The following is a 20,146-nucleotide window of genomic DNA, read 5'->3' as shown; positions in this document are numbered from 1 at the left end:
GCCTGTGCATCCCCTCTGTTCTTGTGGCAGGTGGCACCGAGGCCCAGCTGCTCCTGGGCTGCCTGCTCTGCAGCGTGGCAAGCAGGCAGCGCTGCTGCAATGCAGAGGACAGATGGAGGAGCTGGCTGGGCCCTCCGCAGCCGAGGGACGGAGCACAGCGCTGGTGAATGCAGGTGCAGCCGGGCTTGGTGCTCCAAAGGCAAACAAAGCGGGGAGGTGATAAATCTGCCTTCGGGGCTAGTCCTAAAGTTGTTCACCTACAGCACTTCTGACACTGCCAAAGGGTCACGGCTGAGGGCAAATGGGGGTACGTAGCCCAGGCCCTAACATCTCGTTTTTCCTAGGGAGCAGATGCCTCCGCTAACACTGCTTGGCATAATCCACCAGATCTTTTCTTGGGGCCATTTCTTCAGCAAACTTTGGTATTTCAGGGCTCTGGAGTCTGTTCCCAGTAGATCATTTGTACTCTGCAGGCTGAAAGTCGCTGTTTGTGTCTGCTCCAAACGTGCCCCTTGTCATCAGACTTCCCCTTTGGCCCGAGGACAGGGAACACACGCAGCAATGTAATGCAGCTGTAGCAGCACATGCTGACTTATTTTTGTGGTTGTATTTCCCAAGTTTCTCCTTGATCCTGGCCCTAGGACAGTTTCGTTCTCTGAAGTCATTCCTGGAAGTTGGGGACAATAGTGGTACTAGTTGTTGTTTTTACTAGCAGCTGGATCTGCCCTCGAGGCCACCCCATGAAGTAATCGTGATGCTCTATACACTTAACACCTCTGTAGCTGGAACATCCTCTTACAGAGCACAGTTCTGCTTGTCACAAAAGGAAAATCCCGTCTGACCAAAGAGCAACACAGGTCACTTACATCAGTGACATCTGAATAGACAGTCCTGGAAATAGACTCCAAATTAAAAAAACAGATGAAAAGGAGTATCTGTCCTCCCAGGTAAATCAGAAGCTGATTTATTTCCTCTCTAACATGCCTGCTGAGTAATGTAGTCAACACAGAGCCAGCCCAACACACCCCAAGTTTGGAGGACTCTGCTATCACTCTGCCTCCAGGGGATGGAGCAGCCACCTGCCCCTGCCCCTGCTTCTGCTCCTTTGCTCCAGCACCCTGCACTCGCTGTCCTCTTGAAGCCCACAGCCTGGCACCTATGCAGCAGCTCTGGCTCTTGGTACCCACAGCTCTCCAGACAAAATGCAAAGTACCTCAAGAAAGCAAAAAAGCAAAGAGCTTTTTTAATTAAAACCAAATTAAAGACCTATCTGATAGCAGCCTGGAGATGAGTAATGGGATGCAGCAGCCTTTGTCTCATGAGCTGAGCTCGGAGCAAATGGGGCCAGCAGCCAGGCAGCGGGGACGTGCTGGAAGTCCCCATCCACCCGCCGGTGCCTCCTGGTGCCAGGGAACGTCTGCTGCTGATCAGCCTGGAGGCTGGGGTCATCTGGTGCAAACCTGCTGCATCCACAGCTTCTCCAGGGCCCAGGAAGGGTTTTAATCACAGAAAGGAGACAAACTGGGGCTACTTGAACCCTGAGAGACCTGTATTGAGGACTTCCCAATTCTTCATTTCCATGGGCTTCCTGGTGTGTTATATACACCCAGATCCCTGTTTCAAGAACTTGCCCCATCTCCACTTGAATCCCTTTGAATTTCTTGTGTCCACAGCACCCTCTGCAAAGGAGTTCCACAGTTCGTCTCCCACCCAGGTGGAGAGTTACCTCCCTCTGAACACCACCAGTCTTTTCTAATCTGACCCTGAGCCTCATACAGGTTTCATTTGACAACCTTGGCTTGTTTACAGGAAAAGACAGAGAGCAGCCAGCTTGTTGCTGTGCGTGTGAGGTTGTCATTGTTGTCCCCATGTGCATTGTTTATCCTTTGTCACCTCTCTATTTGTCCCTGTTCCTGTCACTTTGGGCCTGTTGAAAAGTATGGGTCCCAGTCCAGACCCTGCAGGACTTCTCCACTTGCATCCCCTACTGCTTGCTCCAACTCCCTGCTGCTCTCTCTAAATCAGTTAAAAAGACAAGGAGCTTTCACCGTACTGCTTGGTTGCTTATTTTCCTTAAAAATACCTTTGGCAAGAGACTTAATGGAAAGACTTTGGGAACTCTAGCAGCTGACCTGCACACCAATCTGCACGTGCTTGGCCTCTGTAAACCACTCCAAGGGGCTGTGAAGCAGGACTCCCCTTTGCAGAAGCCCTGTAGTGTTTCCCCTAGCAGTTAGCTCTTAACCAAGCATCTTTACCTCTGTCCATTATTACAACCCCTGTCTTGTACAAGCTTCAGGCTGCAATTCTCTAGTTCTTTGTGCTTTCCCAGGACTTCTCACAAAGGCTGGCATCATGCTAGCCACCACAGCATCCCTCAAGACACCTGTTCCTCACACTTTCCTTGGGTGAAGCAGGGGTCAGCATCCCCATGTGCTCACAACAGGCCCCTGAGGGCACATTCAAGGAGCAGAAGTTTCTCAGAGACCAGCCAGGATGCTGATGCCAACTGGCCAAGGGGGTCTCAGCACTTCCAGGCCCAGTGTCGAAAAAAAGCAATGTGCCTCCTCCATCAGCAACGTTGAAGGGCTCAGTGAGAGGATGGAGAGCGTGCCATGGCCCTCCTGAGCATCGCAGCCCACCGGGTGTGTGGCAGGGACCCATGCAGCAGCCTCTCAACCAGCTCTGCTCCATCCCAGTGGAGCCGTGGCAGCATTTAAAGGGGAGGGGAGTCCCCCGAGTGCTGTTTTGCTGGTGGATCCCTCGTGTCGCCAGGGCAGCAGCCCAAAGAGCAGATGGATGGGCTGTTCCAGGGGCAGCCGTGCTCCATCCGTCTTTGCTAATTGGGCAGCGTTTCCTCTTGCTCTTTGCCAGATCCATCTCCTGTTGGCGGACAAACGCAGAGCAGGTATCTGTTTCTGCACCAGGGCCAGTGCTTCTTGAGTCTGCCGGGATGCCTCCTCTCACTCTGCCCTGAATGGACCCTGACATTTCTGAATTTTCAATGTGAGCCCCTGCCTCTCCTTCCTCGAGGATGCGCTCTGCCTCCCCACCGCATCCACTGTGCTGGCCCAACACGAACATTGCGCTGCTCTCCTGTGCTGTGTGCTTCACCTCACCTTCATCTCCCAGGGCCAGAGCTGTCCCTGAGCAGGAGTGGATTAACTCATCATTAGAGCTTATTCCTCTGATGAGTCTTACAAGAAAAAAAAAAAAAAAAAAAAAAAAGAAAGAGTAAGCAAGTTAAGTGTTAGAATGAAAAGCGTGCACATAAATTTGCCAGGGAACAGGGGCACCCAGCAGCTCTCTCGCTTGCAGGACTTGCTCCGGCTCCGTCACATTTCAGCCAAAACCTTACGGAGTGGATATTCCTGCAGCCAAAGAGAAAATGTGAAATGCCTGTTATACAACATGCGGCGCTGCTCCTCCTCGTGCCTGACCTTTTGTCTGCAGACCTTGGAGGGCTTTTGTCTGCACACCACACCGCTTGTTCCATGCTGCTGCCTCACCATTAGCTTGCTCCTCCTTGGAAAGACCCAGGCAACCCGTTTCTTTTCCACCCTCCTGCTGTGAAAGATGTGGCTGCCTCCTTCAGGTCTGTGCTTTTATAGTAAGCACCTCTTAGGAGAAAAGAGCCATTTCACAACACGCCGGTGTCTTTGATCCTATATGTGCTTTTTCGTCAACCTACGATGTCTCAGGGCACCGGAGAATTTTGCTCATGAGAGCCTTGAGCATAACACATAATATTGCATTTTTTTTTCCATAGTGTACGTAAGCATTTGCAAAACTCCTATTTTTAACACTGACAATGACAAGAAACAGGTAGTTTTCTCCCCAGTTTCCTATTAAATGCCATTTCAGCATTTTCAATTTCAAGGATGCCACCCTGTAATTTTATAGTATTAAACAGAGACCCGAGTTTGACTTTCCAGCTTTTCTAGTTTCCTTCAAACAACTCCAAAACTATTTTCCAGAAGAATTCTGGACTGTGGTTGCCCTGCCACAGAATAGCATGGGTTACATCCTTTATTTTTACAAATCTCTAAAAATTACAGCAATTAAATGTTGCGTCCTTTTATGTCATTTCCTCTGCCAATATGCAAGGCCTGGCAGTTTTGTTATCAGAGATTAACTACTGGGCAGTTTTGTTCACTAACATAGCTCTTTCTGGTTAACTGTAAAATAATCAAGGGTTGAAAAGAAAATATTTTCCAGAATACAAAAACTACCTTCTGCCAATCATGACTCATGGTTGTAAAATCTTCTGGATTAGATTTACATACATAACATTATATTCTGGCGATGGCTCCACCCGTTCTTTGCTGTGTATCTCAATCCCCTTTTTTATTTATGTATTTTTAAAAACTTAAAGTAATAACTTATAATCTTGATCACTGAATTTCTCTACATTCTGGGAAATTAGGGGTTCCTTGTTAATTCTATGTTTTTATTTAATTTGGCCTTCTTCTATCTAAGTTTTTTTCTTCCTACCTCTGTAAAATCCTACTCATTTATGATGCCCACTTTTCCAAGAAGACTCGACATATTTGTAGCCCTAAAGGAGCTTTATTCTTCCAAAAGTTTCTTTTAACTCTGCAGCCAGTTAACATGCAACCACAATCAGATCATTTCTACAATATCTAACCTGAGCTTTGCATGCCCATGTTTGTCTCTGACTGTCATAATTTGGTGTCAAATTAGCTGTTGAACAAAATATCCAATTTTTCTGCCCAATTCTAGATTTCTAAATCTGTTTTAAATGCTTCAAAAGTGCCTCTTCTCTTTAATTTGTTCCCATGGATACCATTCAAAAGTTACATTCATTTTCGGAGTGCAATGCTCTTCAAATCTTTAGAGCAATCTACCAGTTGACTTTTGCTTCCTAATTTAGCTGAAGGCTCTGAAAATCTAAGACTTCAGATATTGCAACGGCAACAAAAATAAAGCTACCTTTCACTCCTCGCTCCTCTCTGCAGCCACACTTGTCTCCCTGTAGAGATAAAATCCTTGCCTGAAGCTTTTCTAGAGCTCTGCAGCATTCCTGGGGGTCCTGGCACGGGGCGATGTTTGCATGACCCGTGCCATCCACTTGCCTTCCTCCTTGCTGCTTCTCTGTCTCAGCCCCGCTCCTGGCTCCAGGTAGCATCAAAGTGCACGGCAGGCAGGAATCTTTCATTTACCAGCGGAGGAGCTCAGAAATGCTGGAGGAAAGAGCTGGAGGGGAGAGGGAGCTGCTGCTCCCTCCGTTAGGACCCTGTAACAAGCTGAACGGGTCGAGCAAGGAAGGCTCCGAGTGTCACATTTCAGCACGAGCCACCCAGGGCCAGGTATCTATCTGCACAAAGCGTAAGGGGATGCAAAAAAGCCTTATCTTGATGCAGCTCTGCAGAGAGAAACCTCCCTCCCCACAGCCCCAGCGGGGCGGGGGTGGCTGCGCTTGGCAGCCTGGCCACCTCCTTTGGTTTGGCGGCCGTAGTCTGGTAAATCTGGGGAAAAATGTGGCCTGCTCTGGGGGAAGGATGGAGAAGGAAAGGGGTCTGAGCACCCTGAATAATGCTCCTTTCCCATATGGATTGGGAAGTGGGGATCTTCCTCGCAGAGGTGCTGGGTAGCCCTGGGGCATCCCTATTGCTCCCTGATCTCCTCCCCAGGGACCCCGCATGGTTCTCCGGCAGCCTTTTGGGCACTGGGGCGAGGAGAAAAGGCAGGGAAGGACAGAGAAGGGGCTCTGCTCGGGGTCTTGTGTCAGGCTACAGCCATGTCCCGCTGTGGGGTCTCTTGCTGGTCACACGCCCTTGACTGAGGCTAGGAAAAAATGCTATTGGGAACAGTTCCTGCATCCCTGCTGAGCTGGGGAACATTAAGTAGGTGATAATAAGTGGCCCCTGAGCAGGAGGGCCTGCTCTCCTTTGGATAGTGCTGCCCAAGACAATTTATCATTCAGACAAAGTATTCGGGGAAAAAGGGTTAAACACTGCCCAGCCTCCCCAACCAGCAGTGACTTGGGTTATCTGCAGCATGGCTGCAGGGCTACATGGTGCCTGTACATGTTCGGGGATCAAGAGTTAAGTGTTTAAATGATAAGTGATATCTTAAAAACATAAGTTTAGCAACGAGTCTTTGCCGACAATACTACACTATTAGTTAATAGGCAGAATTAACTTACTGGCCTGGGGCCAAGCCCGTCACAGCCAGAGCCAGAACAGCTGAAGCTGCTTTTCACTTGGGTTTTGCTTTTATGGGATTTGCTGCTGCAGGGAGACTCCAATTTCTGTAAAAATATGCTAGTGTTTTCTTCCTCCCAACCTGCCCCTGGAAGCTCAAGGCTCCACAGAGCCCGAGGGACTCAGCCGGGAGCTGGAAAGCTTTCCTTACACATGCAGGGACGTGAGCAAGGGTGCTGATTTCCCGCAGGGCGCCTTGCCACAGGCCCCGACCAGCCGCCTGCCTGCGCTCGGTGGGTCCTCACAGGCAGATTTACTGCTCCAAGTGCCACCAGGGGACTCGTTCCCCATCCTCGCCACCCAAACGAACATCTCTCTTCCTCTTTTGGGGGCCTGAGTGTGATTAAGTAGCACTGGGGGAAAGGGTTTCCCTGGGCTGTGAGAGGAAGCTTCTCCTGGGTCCTCGTGGTGGCCAGGACTCCTTGGTAGGTGCCACCTCTGGCTCTGGCACGGCCCCACTGAGCTTAGAGCCCACGCACGACAGCTCCACAACACCCACTGCACAGAGCAAGGAGCAGGTTTGCTCCCACCAAGCTGGCAGAGCAGAGGTGGATCCCTCCCTCCCGTAGCAGCCACATCAGTCACTGCAGCCACGAGGCCCTGCACAGTGCCCCGAAGAGCCTGCAGGACCTGCGATCACCCTACCAGCAGGCTGGAGAGGGCTTCGCCTGCCCCATCACCTCCCACAGCATCTCCCTCAGCTCCTGTCGGCCTCCTGCTGCTGCGCCTCTTTAACCTCGCAGGGAGAGACACGAAGCCACTTCCTCCAGGTGTGATGAGCCAAGGGCTTCATGTGCAAATACAACCTGTTCTTCCTGCACCAGGAGCTGTGGTGAGTCACCATCAAACCCGTTTTAATGTCCTCTAGATGCCATCTCTTATGGCTCTGCCTGGGAACCAGCGCGCAGTCGAAGCTGTCCCATTTCTGTCACCCCAGCGCTGCTGCTTTCCCAGACTAAGCTTCACCTAGCGCTCCTTGCAGCGGGGTTTAAGGATCCCTGGGCGGTGCTGCACGGGCATTAGTGCCCCCTGTTCTGTGTCCTTCATTTATGGAGGCCGCCGAAATGGACTTGGGGTGGAATGAGAGGAAAGGACACTGGGGGAGGTCTGGTGTCCATCCCCATGGGGTGGCATTTCACGGCACTTGCGAGACCACTGGGAGCTGCTGGCTTGCTCGTGGGTTGCAGGACAGAGGGTGGAGGCTGGTGGCACCCCTTGTGCAGACTGCAAACTCCTGAGAGGCCTTGAGAGGCCATTCCATGAACGGCACAGGGATATGACAGTCACTGAAGGCCCTTCCTGGGAGAAGAGAGAAGACATGAGACGGGACCAGAGCTCAACAGTTCATGACTGACTCTGAAGAGCATTTTCTGGGGACAAAAGAGACTCCAAAGAGTACATGTGAGCTTCAAAGTCACTGCAGCGGTCAGACAATAAATATGTTTGGTCCAAAATCCAGTCTCTAGGAGTCTAAGGGGATGCTCAGAGAAGGAGCTGAAGAAGACAGAAGGTCTCCAGAAGACAGAAGGCTCCTCTGGGACAAAATCCCCACCACCCCTGATGGTGCAGGCCTGGAGAGCTGTAAGAAAATCCTGAGGGTCTCAGACTCCAGGCTTGTGGGGTTAACTCTGGAGATCTGTGGTGGATCCTCAGGGACATACCTGAGGGCATCGCACTGCACAACACCAGGAGAGGTTGAGGATATGGTCTGAAGAGTTTGGAAATGAACAGACCATTTCCTACCCGATGGGAAATGTTGGGTGCTCCGGAGCCACGGGGAGCGAGGGGTGCACTACAGAGCCTGGGAGCAGACAACACGTGAGGAAACCCGGACAAGTCCCTGAGGACAACACGATGGAGCTGGCCCACAGAATCCTCAGAAGGCTGCTGCGTTGAGCTTGGTGCCAACCTCCAGATGTAGGATCTCCCAAAGGGGACTGCCCTTGGTCATGTTGAGTTAGGGGAGGTCATCTGGCTGACGCACATGCCTTTGGCCGCCACCACCGGGGAGCCTTGACCTTCTCCAAACACAGCTGCAGCTGGCAGGAAACGAGTTACCTGGAACCGGTCAGGGAATTCAAGAGGCTCCAGCTTAGACATTTTGGTGGCTTTGGCTCACGAGGTTCCCCGTGGGCAGATTCGGCTTCCAGGCGCATGGGGAAGTTGGGGATGTCGCGTGTCGCGACGGAGACACGGAGCTGGGCCTCATCTCACAGCTTTAAGGAAAATCTCACTTGCCCCAACCCTCTACGAGGGCTTGTGACCAGCTCCCAACCCCCCCAGCCTCGAAATGGGGGAATCCCTGCTCACGCCCCAGTGGGGTCGCTGACCCCTGAGGGTCTCCGGGTCAAAGCCAGGCTGAGCCAGCCGGTAACGAGGCGCTGCTTTGGGGCCGGCTCCGTTTCCACGTCCCTCCAGACGCTTTCCTTTGGCTGCCCGGGGGTGCAGGGGCCCGGCCCCACGGCGTGGGGGGGGGGCTCGGGGCGGGGATGCCTCCCCCGGCAGCACCTCGGCGGAGCCCCGTGCGGCGCCCAGACCGGAGCAGAGCGCATCTGTGCGGAGGGGGGGACGGACGGACAGACAGACCTCGCCTCCCCCCCCCCCCCCCCACACCCCCCTTTCCACTTTCTCAAGCGCTCGGTCAACCCCGCCGGGAAGATTTGGGCTGAAATCACGGCTTTCTCTGCATGATCGACAGCTCCGGGACAAACCATCGGCGGCCGGGGGGGAGCCTCCTCCCTCCTCCTCCGCTCCTCCACCATCTCCCGCACCTCCTCCGCTCCCCGCCGCCCCCATCCCCGCCGCCCCCTCCCCAAAATCTCCGCCGCCCGCCGCCCGCCGCCCCCCGCCGGCTGCGCGGAGCCCGGGGCCGGGGCGGGGGGCGCTGGGGGGCTCTCCCCGGAGAACGCCGGCGGTGGGCTCGGCCCGGCCGCGACGGCGGGGGCCGGCGGTGCGCTCCGTGCCCGCGGCCGTGCCCGCGCCGGCGGCGGCCCCAGCGAGGGGCTCGGCTCGGAGCTGGGCTCGGAGCTCCGCCGCCGCCGCCGCTCCCCGGCTTCCATGGAGCGCCGGCAGCGCCGCGTCTGATGCCCGGCCCGGCGCGCACCATGGGGCCGCTGTGGCTCTGCTGCCTGCCCCTCGCCTTGCTGCCCCTGCTCGCCGCCGTGGAAGGTAAAGGCGTGTGTGTGTCTGTGTCTGGTATATCGCGAGCTCCCCTCGCCCCTTTATTTCATTTTTTTTTTATTTTATTTTTTTTTAATATTTTTTTTCGGGAGGTGGCACTTCGCCCTCCCTCCCCCCCCTCTCTCTTCTTCTCTTCTCTTCTCTCCCGCCGCACCCCTTCCGTGCCGCCGGAGGGGAGGCGAAGTTTCGGGGAAGTGCTGCCCCAGGTGGAGGTGCCGCATCCGGAGCCCTTCGGTTTTGGGGTGGGTGGGGGGGTGTGGGGGCTACCCGGACCCTCCCGGTGGCTGCGTGGCTTTCTCCTGCCCCTTTTCTCCGCCGTCCCTTGTTGCCCAGGTTTGGGCATCCCTCGCCGGCACCTCCCCGGGTGCTCGCTGGGCACGGCGGAGCCTCTCCCCCCAGGGATGCCCGGCTGGCAGCTCCGCCGCACCGTGCCTGCTGCCGGGGCGCACACAGCCAGGCCTTGCCGGCATCCAGGAGCTGGGAGCCAGCTCCCCGCAGGCGTGCGCGGCTTTCCCGGCCTCCCCAAGAGGAGCCGGGCTCCCCACCGACTTCCCCAATTTCCCCCGTGCCGAGACAAAGCAGAGGCAGGCGGCAGGTGCGGGCAGAGTGCGGGGTGGGTGCGTGGAGAAGGCACCAGGCAGGAGCCCCCATCTCCCCAAAGGGGGGTTTTGGGGGTCCTGTGCCCGAGCGCATCTCAGCAGCGCCTTGGGTACACCCCAGGAAGGACCACGCCAGGCTGGGGGTGAGCTCCAGACGCCGGGCTGAAGGCTGGCCAGGCCCAACGCGTGGCTGCCCTGCATGGGAGAGCTGCGGGGAAGCCAGCGAGGGGGCTGCGGAGGACCCCCGAGGTTCGCCGGGTGCTCGCTGCTGGCCCTGGGCGTGGAGGCGCCGGGCGGTGGGAGCTGCGCGGCCGGTGTTTGTCTGGAACATGGATGAGGCACCATTTATTAAGTTGGAGTTTTGGGAGATGACTCATGGGTTGGCCAGCTATACGTCGTGATATTTACAATATGGGAGCTTGGCATAAATAGGACTATTTACGTTGCATCGGAGAGCGCTAGCCAGCTCTGCTATTCAAATGAGCCTTGTATGGTTTTAATTATGGGGGGGGGTTGGTGGTGGTGGTGGTGATGAGCATGTTTGTGGGAACATATGTGTCCACATGGGATGCGTGGCCCGATCAGCCGGCAGCATTGCCACTTACCACGGCGTTTGCTCAGCCAGCCGGGCCCGGGAGGGATCGGCCACGCCGAGGTGGTGCCGCTGACTATGGACGGGGAGGGATGCGGGTGGCCGTGCAGGGATGGGGTGACACGACGGGGTGATGCCGGGTGGTGTGGGGCTCGTTCCTGGCCCTGGGGCTGCTGTGTGCTTGCTTGAAGATGTGAGGAGCATGGGTGGCCGTGGCAGGAGCTGGGTGCACGAATGCTGGTTCCAAGGGATGGGGAGTAGGCACCTGGGGCAAGGGGACAGTGAGTGCTGGGGGGAGGTTGAGCCCACCCTGGAGATGATCGCTGTGAGATGTGTTCCCGCAGAGGTGGGGATGCTCTGGGGAGAGGGCTGCTTCTGTGCTGGGCTCCAGCAGCCATCCCCATCCGGGGCTGAACGCCTCATCTAAGGTTTGGGGGGTTCCCCTCAGTGCCCTTGCTGCTACCTTTGTCCACGTTGTGTGTATTCTGGGGTTGTGGTTGCTTGCAGCACTGGTGTGGGCAACCAGCTACCATGTCCTGGCCTTTTTCGCCTTGCAAAGCCTTCTGGAGAGCTGGTGAGGCAAAAGAGCATGGGATGCAGCCCCCGTGGTGCACTTCTGCTCCTTCCTTCCCTCTGGGAGCTGCTGTTTCAGGCAGTGGCTCATCCCGGTGTTCCGTGCCATGCATGGGCATGGTGTCCATCTGCATTTCCTGATGCTCTGGGCCCTGTTGGTGCATGCAGACTGACCCGATGGTGCCCGATGACCAAGGAGATGGTGGCTGGACCCTGCTGGGCACCTCCGCAGTGGCGATGCCCCCTGCGTGGCTGTCACTGGCTCTGGCACATTCCCCGGTGTGTCCAGGGCCAAAATGGGGAGAGCAGGGCACATTCAGGGAAAAATGAGTTCTGGTTATTTGCCCAGGGATCCTGCCTCCTGAGTCCTGTTTTCAGCTCTGCTACAGAGCTTTTCTGTAATGCCGGTAATTTCACTTGTCTCCTCTGTGCCTCAGTTTTCCTAATTACAAGGCGTAAAATAATACAAGCGTCTCTCCCAAGGGAGCTGCGAGGTTTTGTTAATGAACATGACAAAGTGCTTTGGGATCCGTGGTTGAAAGTGCACTGAGAATACAGTCTTAGTCAGTGTGTGTGTGTGTGTGGTGTTTATTTATCTACATGCTTTATATTTCTCTGTACACTATATATTCACTTGCATTTAACAAACCTTAATTAGAAACAAAGCCGATAGGGAAGGAAATATAAACAGGAGTGTGCATGAAAATTGGAAGTTGATTACTCACTGGCCAGCAGAATGCATGTCTCAGGCTCAGGAGGAAAGGCTGTTTGGTTAAAGAAGGCTCTGTTAAAAGGAAATGTGAAAAGAACGTAAAACATAAATCAATATGGAAAACAGGGAGGTGGATGACAATGTACATAAAGCAGAGGTTAAGAATTGCATACAGTTGTTAAGGCAATTGCAAGGTAACGTATCTGTGGCTGAGAAAGTTCAGGCTTATAAAAGGAAAGCTTTTTTTTTGTGTGTGTGTGTGTGTTTTTAAAGAAAGTCAAGAACAAAGGAGTCCTGGAAGGGTCTGGATCCCACACCAGTGGGTAACAGTACTGCTATCACTAACGGCTTCTCTTTGTATTCCTGCTCACATATGCTGCTTGCATGGTGTGGCATATCTGGAGTAGTGATACTTCCAAGGTATTTGGGGGGGGGAGCCGAGGATGGGAGTTATGGATTTCAAAATCAACAGCCTGGCTAACTCACATGCAAGAGAAAAAAAATGAAGGCACTCTTCACCCCTTTGGAGTTAACTTTTCATAAACCTTGCAGCGCTGGCAAGTTTCCCGAGGGCTGGAGGAAAGCCAACTGTGTACCAAAAAATGTGAAAGGAGAAACGAGATGGTCCTAATATCTACGAGGGCACAGCTAACCTGGGAGCTGCACAGAGGCCCCGGCAGCTGGGCCCACAGCAGGTTGGACCCATGCAGGCTCTGCAGGATGGGCAGCGGCAGAGTCTGGAGCGGGCGAGGGGACTTTCTGCTGCTGCTGCTGCACCCCGTAGGGCTGCTGAGCATCCTCCCGCTCCTCTGCAGGGCTGTCGCTGCTCCAAGCCTGGTATCAAGCAGCAGGAGGCTGGTGCAGGAGGGCTGTATCCTCTCCTGGAGGCATACCTGGGGCACACCGTGGCCGAGGGGCTGGGGAGAGCTGCACCTACACCCAGCTGCACGCTCCTGCGCCCGTCCTTTGAGCAAGCTGGAGATGGGACCTGCTTGTTTGTGTTTAATTTAATAACGTGTTGTAATGTACATAACATGCATTATGTATTTATTGCATTGCATACATGTGCATAATACACGGCATGTTGTGTTTTATGTATGCGGTGGAATAAGGTGTTAAAATATGGTCCTCTCTTGCACCCGCGTGGCCCAGGGGTGACTTGGTCGTGACCTGCTGCTGAGCACTCCTACCACCTCCCCCAGGCCCAGAGGCGGTGCAGGGAGATGCCAATTAACGCAGCACTCAGCCTGTGCTTCAATCTATCTGGTGCTGTCGCTTCTTCTGCTTCCCGGTCTCAGTCAAGAAAGGCTTTGCCCACCTCTCCATGGCTACGGGCTGTGCCAGGGAAGTTGCTATGCCCCAGTGCCCCAGGGTAGGGACATCTGTCCGGGCTGTGATGTGACCGCAGGAGCTGTGCCATGGTCCCGGTGATCCCACCTGCTTTTGGCTGCACTGGGGCAACCTGGAGCAGCAGGTCCTGCCGTTCAAATGTGGGACCTGCAAGGCACACACGTGCGCCTCTCCCCAGGTGGGAAGCCCATGAGGAAAACCTGGGAGCTGTCACAGAACTGATCCAGATGACCTGCTCAAACCCGTGCTGTAAATGCTGTCCTGAGACTGGGCTGATACCAAATGTTTGAAAAGTTGGGCTGGGATGCAGAGCAGAGACCTTGGTTTTGGGTCAGTCCTCTGCTCTGACACAAACCCCTCATGCTGCCTCCCTCTGGTTCAGTTTCCTGGGTTAATTTTTGATGAGATTTATTTCTTGGGCACAACTGCCCTTCCCATTGTTGGGGCAGCTAGGGCGAGAACTTCTTTTGGAGACCAAATGATTTGGTGCCCGATTTACTATCCATGTAGTTGTAGCTGCAGTCTCAGCACCTAGCACATTTGCTTCTATGCTTCTTGCAAGTGGGAACACTTGCTCCTGATCCCTGCTGTATTTCTAGATTCTCTGGCTGATACAAACCCAGGGAGTAGGTGCTGTAGGGAGATGCCATGGGGACACTGCACCATCAGCTCCTGGGGACACCCCAGGGAGGGACCTGGGGGGCAAAAGGGATATGGCTGTGTCTTGGAGAAGCGTCCGAGGGGTGTCGGTGCTGCCACACCGCGGCTTCCCCCCCGAGCTGGGAGCAGAGGTCTGCTTCGCTGATGTGCAGACGGGCAAAGGATCTGTCTGCACTAGTCGGTGGGCGGTTGCCGTTTGTGTACACATACCTGAACTGGCTGAAAAGAGGGGTGGGCACCAGCATAGCTGGGAAACCTGCCTGAGAAGCTGGGTAAATACTTGATGCTGAGATACATCCCGGGCTCTCTGGTGAGTGAGGCTAAGCTCGAGTGCTTTTGTGCAAGTGCAGCCAGAGCAGTGATAGATGAGAGGCTGAGTCCGCTGCTCCTGCCCTAACATGTGGCCGGCTGCACTGCATGTGTGTCTGAATGGGACTGTGGAGGTGGGACATGTGCATGGAGTGGGCACGCGGTTCCCTTCTTGGAGAAAGTCGATTTTTACCAAGAAAGACCCAGTGAGGTCCCATCCACTGGTTCCTGGTTTGCCGAGACACGAGAGCAAAGCACGACTGCCCGTTCCCTGTGTGAAAAACCCAGCGTGAAGGAAAGGGGGTAGGTAGGAGGGAGATCCTCGAAGGCAAAAGTTCAGCAGTTAGATAAGGGGGTAAAGATGGGGCCTCCCGTGATAACAGGCTGGCGAGCGCCCAGCGGCATGTGCAGGCGGGACCAGCAGCATCCCAGTGCTGTGCTGGGGGGGTCAGCGGGGAGGGCTGAGCCTCCTGGCACTCAGAGCAGGGAGCTGCAGGGATGCGGCCTTTCTGGAGCCGGGAGGCAGCAGAGCCCCTGCCACAAGTGTATGAGAAAGGAGGGGTGCCCCAGCGGCTTGCAGAGATACGTCGGGTATTTTATATTGATACCGTGGGTCTTGGGAATGTGCCGGACAGGAGGTTTGTGCCAGGGTGTAGGCACCTGGCACCCGAGCTGAGCAGCGTGGAGGTGAACGAGTAAGCTAGTATCATGCTGTGCCACGAGCCCCTCTCTGGATTTCCATGCTCGAAGATGAAGGGAGCAGCATTAGATCTCTGTTACCCATCTGACCTGAGTTGTGGCACTGATTGCCAAACGTTAAGGGAGGTTAAACAGGCTGCGAGGGCAGAAAACACAGCTATAATTGCAGATGGTACTTGCCTCGGTGTAAACTGGGTAAATGTCACAAAGGGGCGTTATTCAGAAATTACAGTTTTAGTGACTGTGAATAATTGCAGCTCTTCAGAGAGCCCACGAGAGGAGGATCTCTTGATTTAGTCCCGAGCAGCACTCACGGTGCCGTGCAAGGCATGAGGCCGGCTCCATGTGAGCAGCTGTACTGTAGCTCTGTCTCCAGGTGGGAAGGAAAAAGGGCTCGTGAGCTCCAAAAGTTTGTGAAGCTTTATCGGTTGGTCCCATAAATTATGTTCTTTTCACTTCAAGCCTGCACATCCATAAAATCACCAGCACTTGAAAACGCTATACAGTAACATTTTAAGTCAAGCAAGGGGAACGACATAAAAATGAAGCTAGCTGAGGGAAGCAGCTGAACTTGAAAAATACTTGCATGTCGTGTGGGAAACTCAGAATGTGCATGGCTGTTTAAAGTATGGGTTGAAAAAGACAAAAAACAGCCATCTTGATTAAACATCAGATTGAAGGAGGTCACCAGTGGTAAAAAGATGTTCTTTAGAAAACGGAAATGATGTCTAAAAGAGGAAAATAGGAAAAAAAATTATAAACTATGGCACTGTGAATGTAAACCCATATATGGCAGGCTGAGAGGAGTTTGAAGAATAGTTTGTGAAAAGAAATGAACCCTGCACCAAATAAAACAAACAAACAAAAAAACACACACAGAATCAGGAAATCAGAGAGTGCAAGGTTAAAAATAATCAGAAAGGAACACCTTGGGGAGATGAAGTCAGATTTAAATGTGTCTCCCCCAGAACGGCCATGGTCGGGGGCTCTTGTGGAGGAACTGAGACTGCCCTGCAGTGAAGTGTTAGCTTAGGAGGTCACTTTTTATACAGTAAATCAGGAAAATAGATATTGGGGCTGGAGCAAATGGGACACATGTGCTTTAAGAAGAGCTTCCTGGGTGATCTCAGCAACTCCATGCTAGTAATTTTAGAGGAATTCTTACGGTTTAAAATCTGCTCAAAGGAGTGGAAACAGCCATTTTTCCCAATGGATGGGATTCGGCATGAAGCTTGTGCTGTGCAACATATCTATAAATGCGCAAGAAAGGGGTGGGAACTCTTAAGTTTGGAGATTATACAAAATTATTCAGGATGATAAAAACAACAGTTGTCTTTAAAATATTGTAAAAGGATCTCATGACACTGGATAACCAGACTATAAAATAGCAGATTAAACGTAGTCAGTGATGAATGAAAAGGGATTCACATGGAAAAAAATTACCCTAAACCCATGCATGCACAGTGGCAGTCTTTAAATTACTTATTAGCATTTTACGAAAGAGATCTTAAAGTCATTGTGGATGGCTCTTTGAAAGCATCAACTCAGAACTGGGAAAGGCTGGGAAAGGAGGACGAAGATGGTTGTGCAGGAGAGGTAGATGAACCCAGGGGAGGGTCTTTGTGAAAGATGCAGCTTGTGGAGAAGGAGAGGTGTGCCAGACACAGGAGGTGTGAGGAAGGTGGTGATGAAGCGGTGACGATTCTTTATGTCATTTTTTTTTTTTTCACTTGGCCTTGTGTTCTCAAGGGACGGGTTTAAAATGAACAGAACCAAACGGGTTTAAAACAAGAGGCAGTGCAGGGTGGGGGCAGAAGAACAGTATGAAGCCCACCACTGTGTGTCCCGAGTCCAAAAGGACATCGGGAAGCCCTGAGTGCTCGCCTGCAGAAAGCATCCTCCTCCCTGAGTATCTATCTGCTGATTCCCTGCTGGAGGTGGCAGGGAAACCGGGAGGCCCTTTGGCTCAGCCTCGTGTGATAGATGTGGTGGCCAGGGAGAGGGCAGGGCCGGGCAAGGCTCCTTGTCCCCGCTCTGCTGGGGGATGCCTGTGCACAGCAAGGCCCTGTTGCTCTCTGCTCTCAGCTTGGCTCTCAGGACTGCCTGCAGCCACCGAGGGCTTCATGTCGCTCCGTTTTGGCCATTGCTCTGGCTGTAATCATGGACCCTTGTGGCCCTCCGTGTCTTCAAGCCTTATGCAGGGCTTGTCCTGCTCTTTGGATATCACTTTCTTTGCTGGGGAGCTTGGATGAGGCTTTGGCGGATTTGTGCCGGGTTTTCCCAGATTAACCTGGCACCGAGGCACTGGGGGGGGGGTTCCCTTGGGTGCCAGGCTTTGGATGCCCTGCTCGGCACCGAGTGCCACCTGCCAGTCCCGAGACCAGCCCAGGGTGTGCCACCAGAGCCGTTAATTCCAGTAGAGCACCTGGGCAAGGCCAAGGTACTCCGGGCGAGCAGCCGTTAGCGCTCACCTTTGCCCAGCTCGGCGTTTCAGAGGGTGAAGACGCCTGGGGATGCTCACACCCTACCAGGGCCGTTGGGGCCTTGAGGGTGGGAGGCGTTAAGCCCTGCCTGGGGCCTGCTGGGGAGCGCAGGCTGGGTTTAGGCCAGCTGCAGGAGAAGGGGGGGAAGCCCGGTGGTGGCTGGGCCGGGCTCCCTGCTGCAGGAGGAGCCAGGCCGCAATAGGGTTGCTCCCATCCTCAGAGCCCCTCTGTGGGGGCCATGCTCGTGGGAGACCCCTGGCAGGGTCAGGGCCTGGCCTCAGGGGTGATGAGGGCGGCCGAGCGTGTGAACATGCCCGAGGTGGAGGGGATGCCTCGAGCCACGCGGGCTCGTGCTCCCAAGGCCAGACAAAGGGAACAATGGGCTCAGCGGCCAGGCTCCTGGGCCCGCTGCTTGTGGCTGGCTGCCGAGGCTGTGGGGTTGGGAGGGGAGGGGGCAGCTGGCGGGCAGGCTGCGAATGGCTTGGCCTCCCTCTGCTCCCACACAGGCTTTGAGGGTCACAGGGCACCCGGCCTTCAGGAGAAACCGTGTCCCAGGGGACCTTCACGGTTATCCCACGCTGAGTGGCTTTGCTGCATGCATCCAGCCCAAAATGAGCCCATGCGAGGTGCCACCCCAGCTACAGGTGGCTGCCATGAGACAGGAGGCTTTGCAGCAATAACCCAGGACTGATCACAGCTTGGACAGGATGGGAATTCACCTCATGGGCTGCACAGCCTTGCTGCGGCTTGCAGAGACCCCTGCTCTGGTGCTGCTGCATGCAGTGAGACAGAGGAGGGGAAGAGCTGGGGGGAAAAGGGGGTGAGGAGGGTGGAGCAGGGGCCTCTTTGGATCACTTGTCCAGACCCTCTGTGAGTTTGAACAACTTCAGCAAAGGGATGCAGGAGGGAGAAGACATCTCCATTCTCCACAGCACTGATGCATGGGGGTTATAGGAGGCCTGCTGTGGATGCGAAGCCTCACATGTATCATCATGTGGCAGTGCCTGTTCTTCTTAGCCCAGAGTCTCCTGGGGCAAGGGAAGACTGTAGCACTCTGCCATGAAGCTGGGTGGTCTTTGGTCTGCAGAGAAGATCCTGCTTTTGTGTATCTGCTCTCCCTCTGCCTTTTTGAGCCTCTTAGGAGGCCACTCATTTGCACAGGGTGGCCACAGAACTGATCTCTTTAGGCTTTGGCTTGTTCGCTGAGACCAGTGTTGAGTGTGATGTCTCTGAGGACAAAGCAGGCAGGAATGCCTCAGATTTCAGATGCCTCCAGATTTGTGGTTTCTTTTGTCTAAGATGCATGCATCCAGGCCCATATCTACCTGGATCTACTCTTACCTGCTCCGTCCAGGTGTGGGCCAGTGGCTCGTGCTCCTAGGAAGGAGATGGCAGCATCCTTCACTGCTCTTGGCTCCCATGACTGTAGCTCACCCTCCCTGTGTATGGATAAGGTGCTGCCTCTGGGAATTTAGCTTCAAGCCTTTATCACACAAGATGCAGCTCGTTCTTGCAAGCTCAGCTTTTGGGGTAACAGAGCTTGTACACGCTGCAGCAGCTTTTTTGGGGTATGCTAGTGAAAAGTCCCTGGTGTTTGTGTCCAGTGTTTGAGTCCTGTGGTGGGCTGTGTTGGGTGAGGGTGATGTGAATCACCAGTCTGACCGAGACAGATGTCTCGATCCAAGAGACATGCCTGAGGATCACACAATCATCCCATATCTGCTGTCTATTCTGAGAATGGATCCAAAGAAGTTGTTTATGATCTTGAATACGAGCTAGGAGTGCTCTCGATTGACAAATGCTGGTTTGCATTTTGGTGCACATAGCAGCAAGCATGGTAGAAAGTCACAACCTCCCCCAGGCCAGGATTGGGCCACCTACACGAGGTGGTTGCAGTGGAGGGGTGCTTGAAGCATGAGGCATGAAGAGAGGCCCCGGTGCACACGTGAGAGGTTTGTGCGGTGGTGCGAGCCTGCAAATGGGCTGGCCGGCCTTCCTGGCCTGTGCACACCACATGGCCGGGTGTGAGATAGGCTGGGACACGTGAGGGGTCACATCTCGCTGTGTAGAGGTTATAGTCGCGTTTTATGATTTGCTTTGCTTGTAATCCTGTTTCCAGGCTCCACAACTGTAACTCAGAAACCTTTACCGTGAGCCTCACTTAATAAATCTTTGCCTTGTTTTGCTTTTAAGCCTATCTGGTATCAGGGGACAAAGCAAGCAGGAGAAATGCGCGAACTGGGGGCAGTGCGGATGAAATAAAACAAGGTGTACGAGCTGGCTGGAGCACGCTGCCTGCAGAGAGAGGGGGCTGGCCAGGCTGCAGAGAGTTAATTGTGGTATGCCAGCTTTGGGGAAAGCATTTCCTGCGGCGTGTCTCTCCTGCAGGATCCTGCTGTCTCCGAGGTTGCTTGTGGAGCGCCCTGTGAGCTGTGCGCAGAATGCAGGTGGCTGAGCACTACTTTTGTGCCTGTTTCCAGCCTTTGTATGCACGGCCCAGCCTGCGAGCTGCAGGCATGCACACCAAGATAGCACCTGCATGCTGAGTGTGGGCAGACACATGGCTTGCTCAGCTCCAGGAGGAAAAGCAAGCTGGTGATTTTTATTTTGATTTTTATTTTTTCTTGTGGAAGGGGAGCAGAGAGTGGCAGGTAGTCCCTCTGGAAGTGGGGCTGGCCTTGTGGTGTGTGCTCCTGGCACGACGTGGTGCTGTGGCAGCAAGGGGCAGCTCAGGGCAGGCGGAGCAGAGCAGCCCCACCACC

The 20,146-nt window shown here is 54.1% G+C and overlaps 1 protein-coding gene across 3 annotated transcripts in view; it reads left to right on the top strand.

Moving 5' to 3' along the window:
- The first annotated feature begins 8,743 nt into the window (after positions 1 to 8,743).
- Positions 8,744 to 20,146, top strand: part of EPHB2 (EPH receptor B2) — a 124,575-nt gene continuing 113,172 nt past the window's right edge. For 2 of the 3 annotated variants that reach the window (XM_084495148.1, XM_084495147.1), the window contains exon 1: positions 8,744 to 9,395. In XM_084495148.1, the coding sequence (XP_084351274.1) occupies positions 8,915 to 9,395 (481 nt within the window). In that variant the 5' untranslated portion in view covers positions 8,744 to 8,914. Of the gene's footprint in view, positions 9,396 to 9,600; positions 9,620 to 20,146 lie in introns of those variants that run through there. The other variant, XM_084495149.1, reaches the window with a different exon arrangement.

This window comes from Aythya ferina, assembly GCF_964211825.1.
Source record: "Aythya ferina genome assembly, chromosome: 21".
NCBI classification, from domain to species: domain Eukaryota; kingdom Metazoa; phylum Chordata; class Aves; order Anseriformes; family Anatidae; genus Aythya; species Aythya ferina.
Note: the sequence above shows the minus strand (reverse complement) of the source record. Positions and strands in the feature narration are given on the sequence as shown.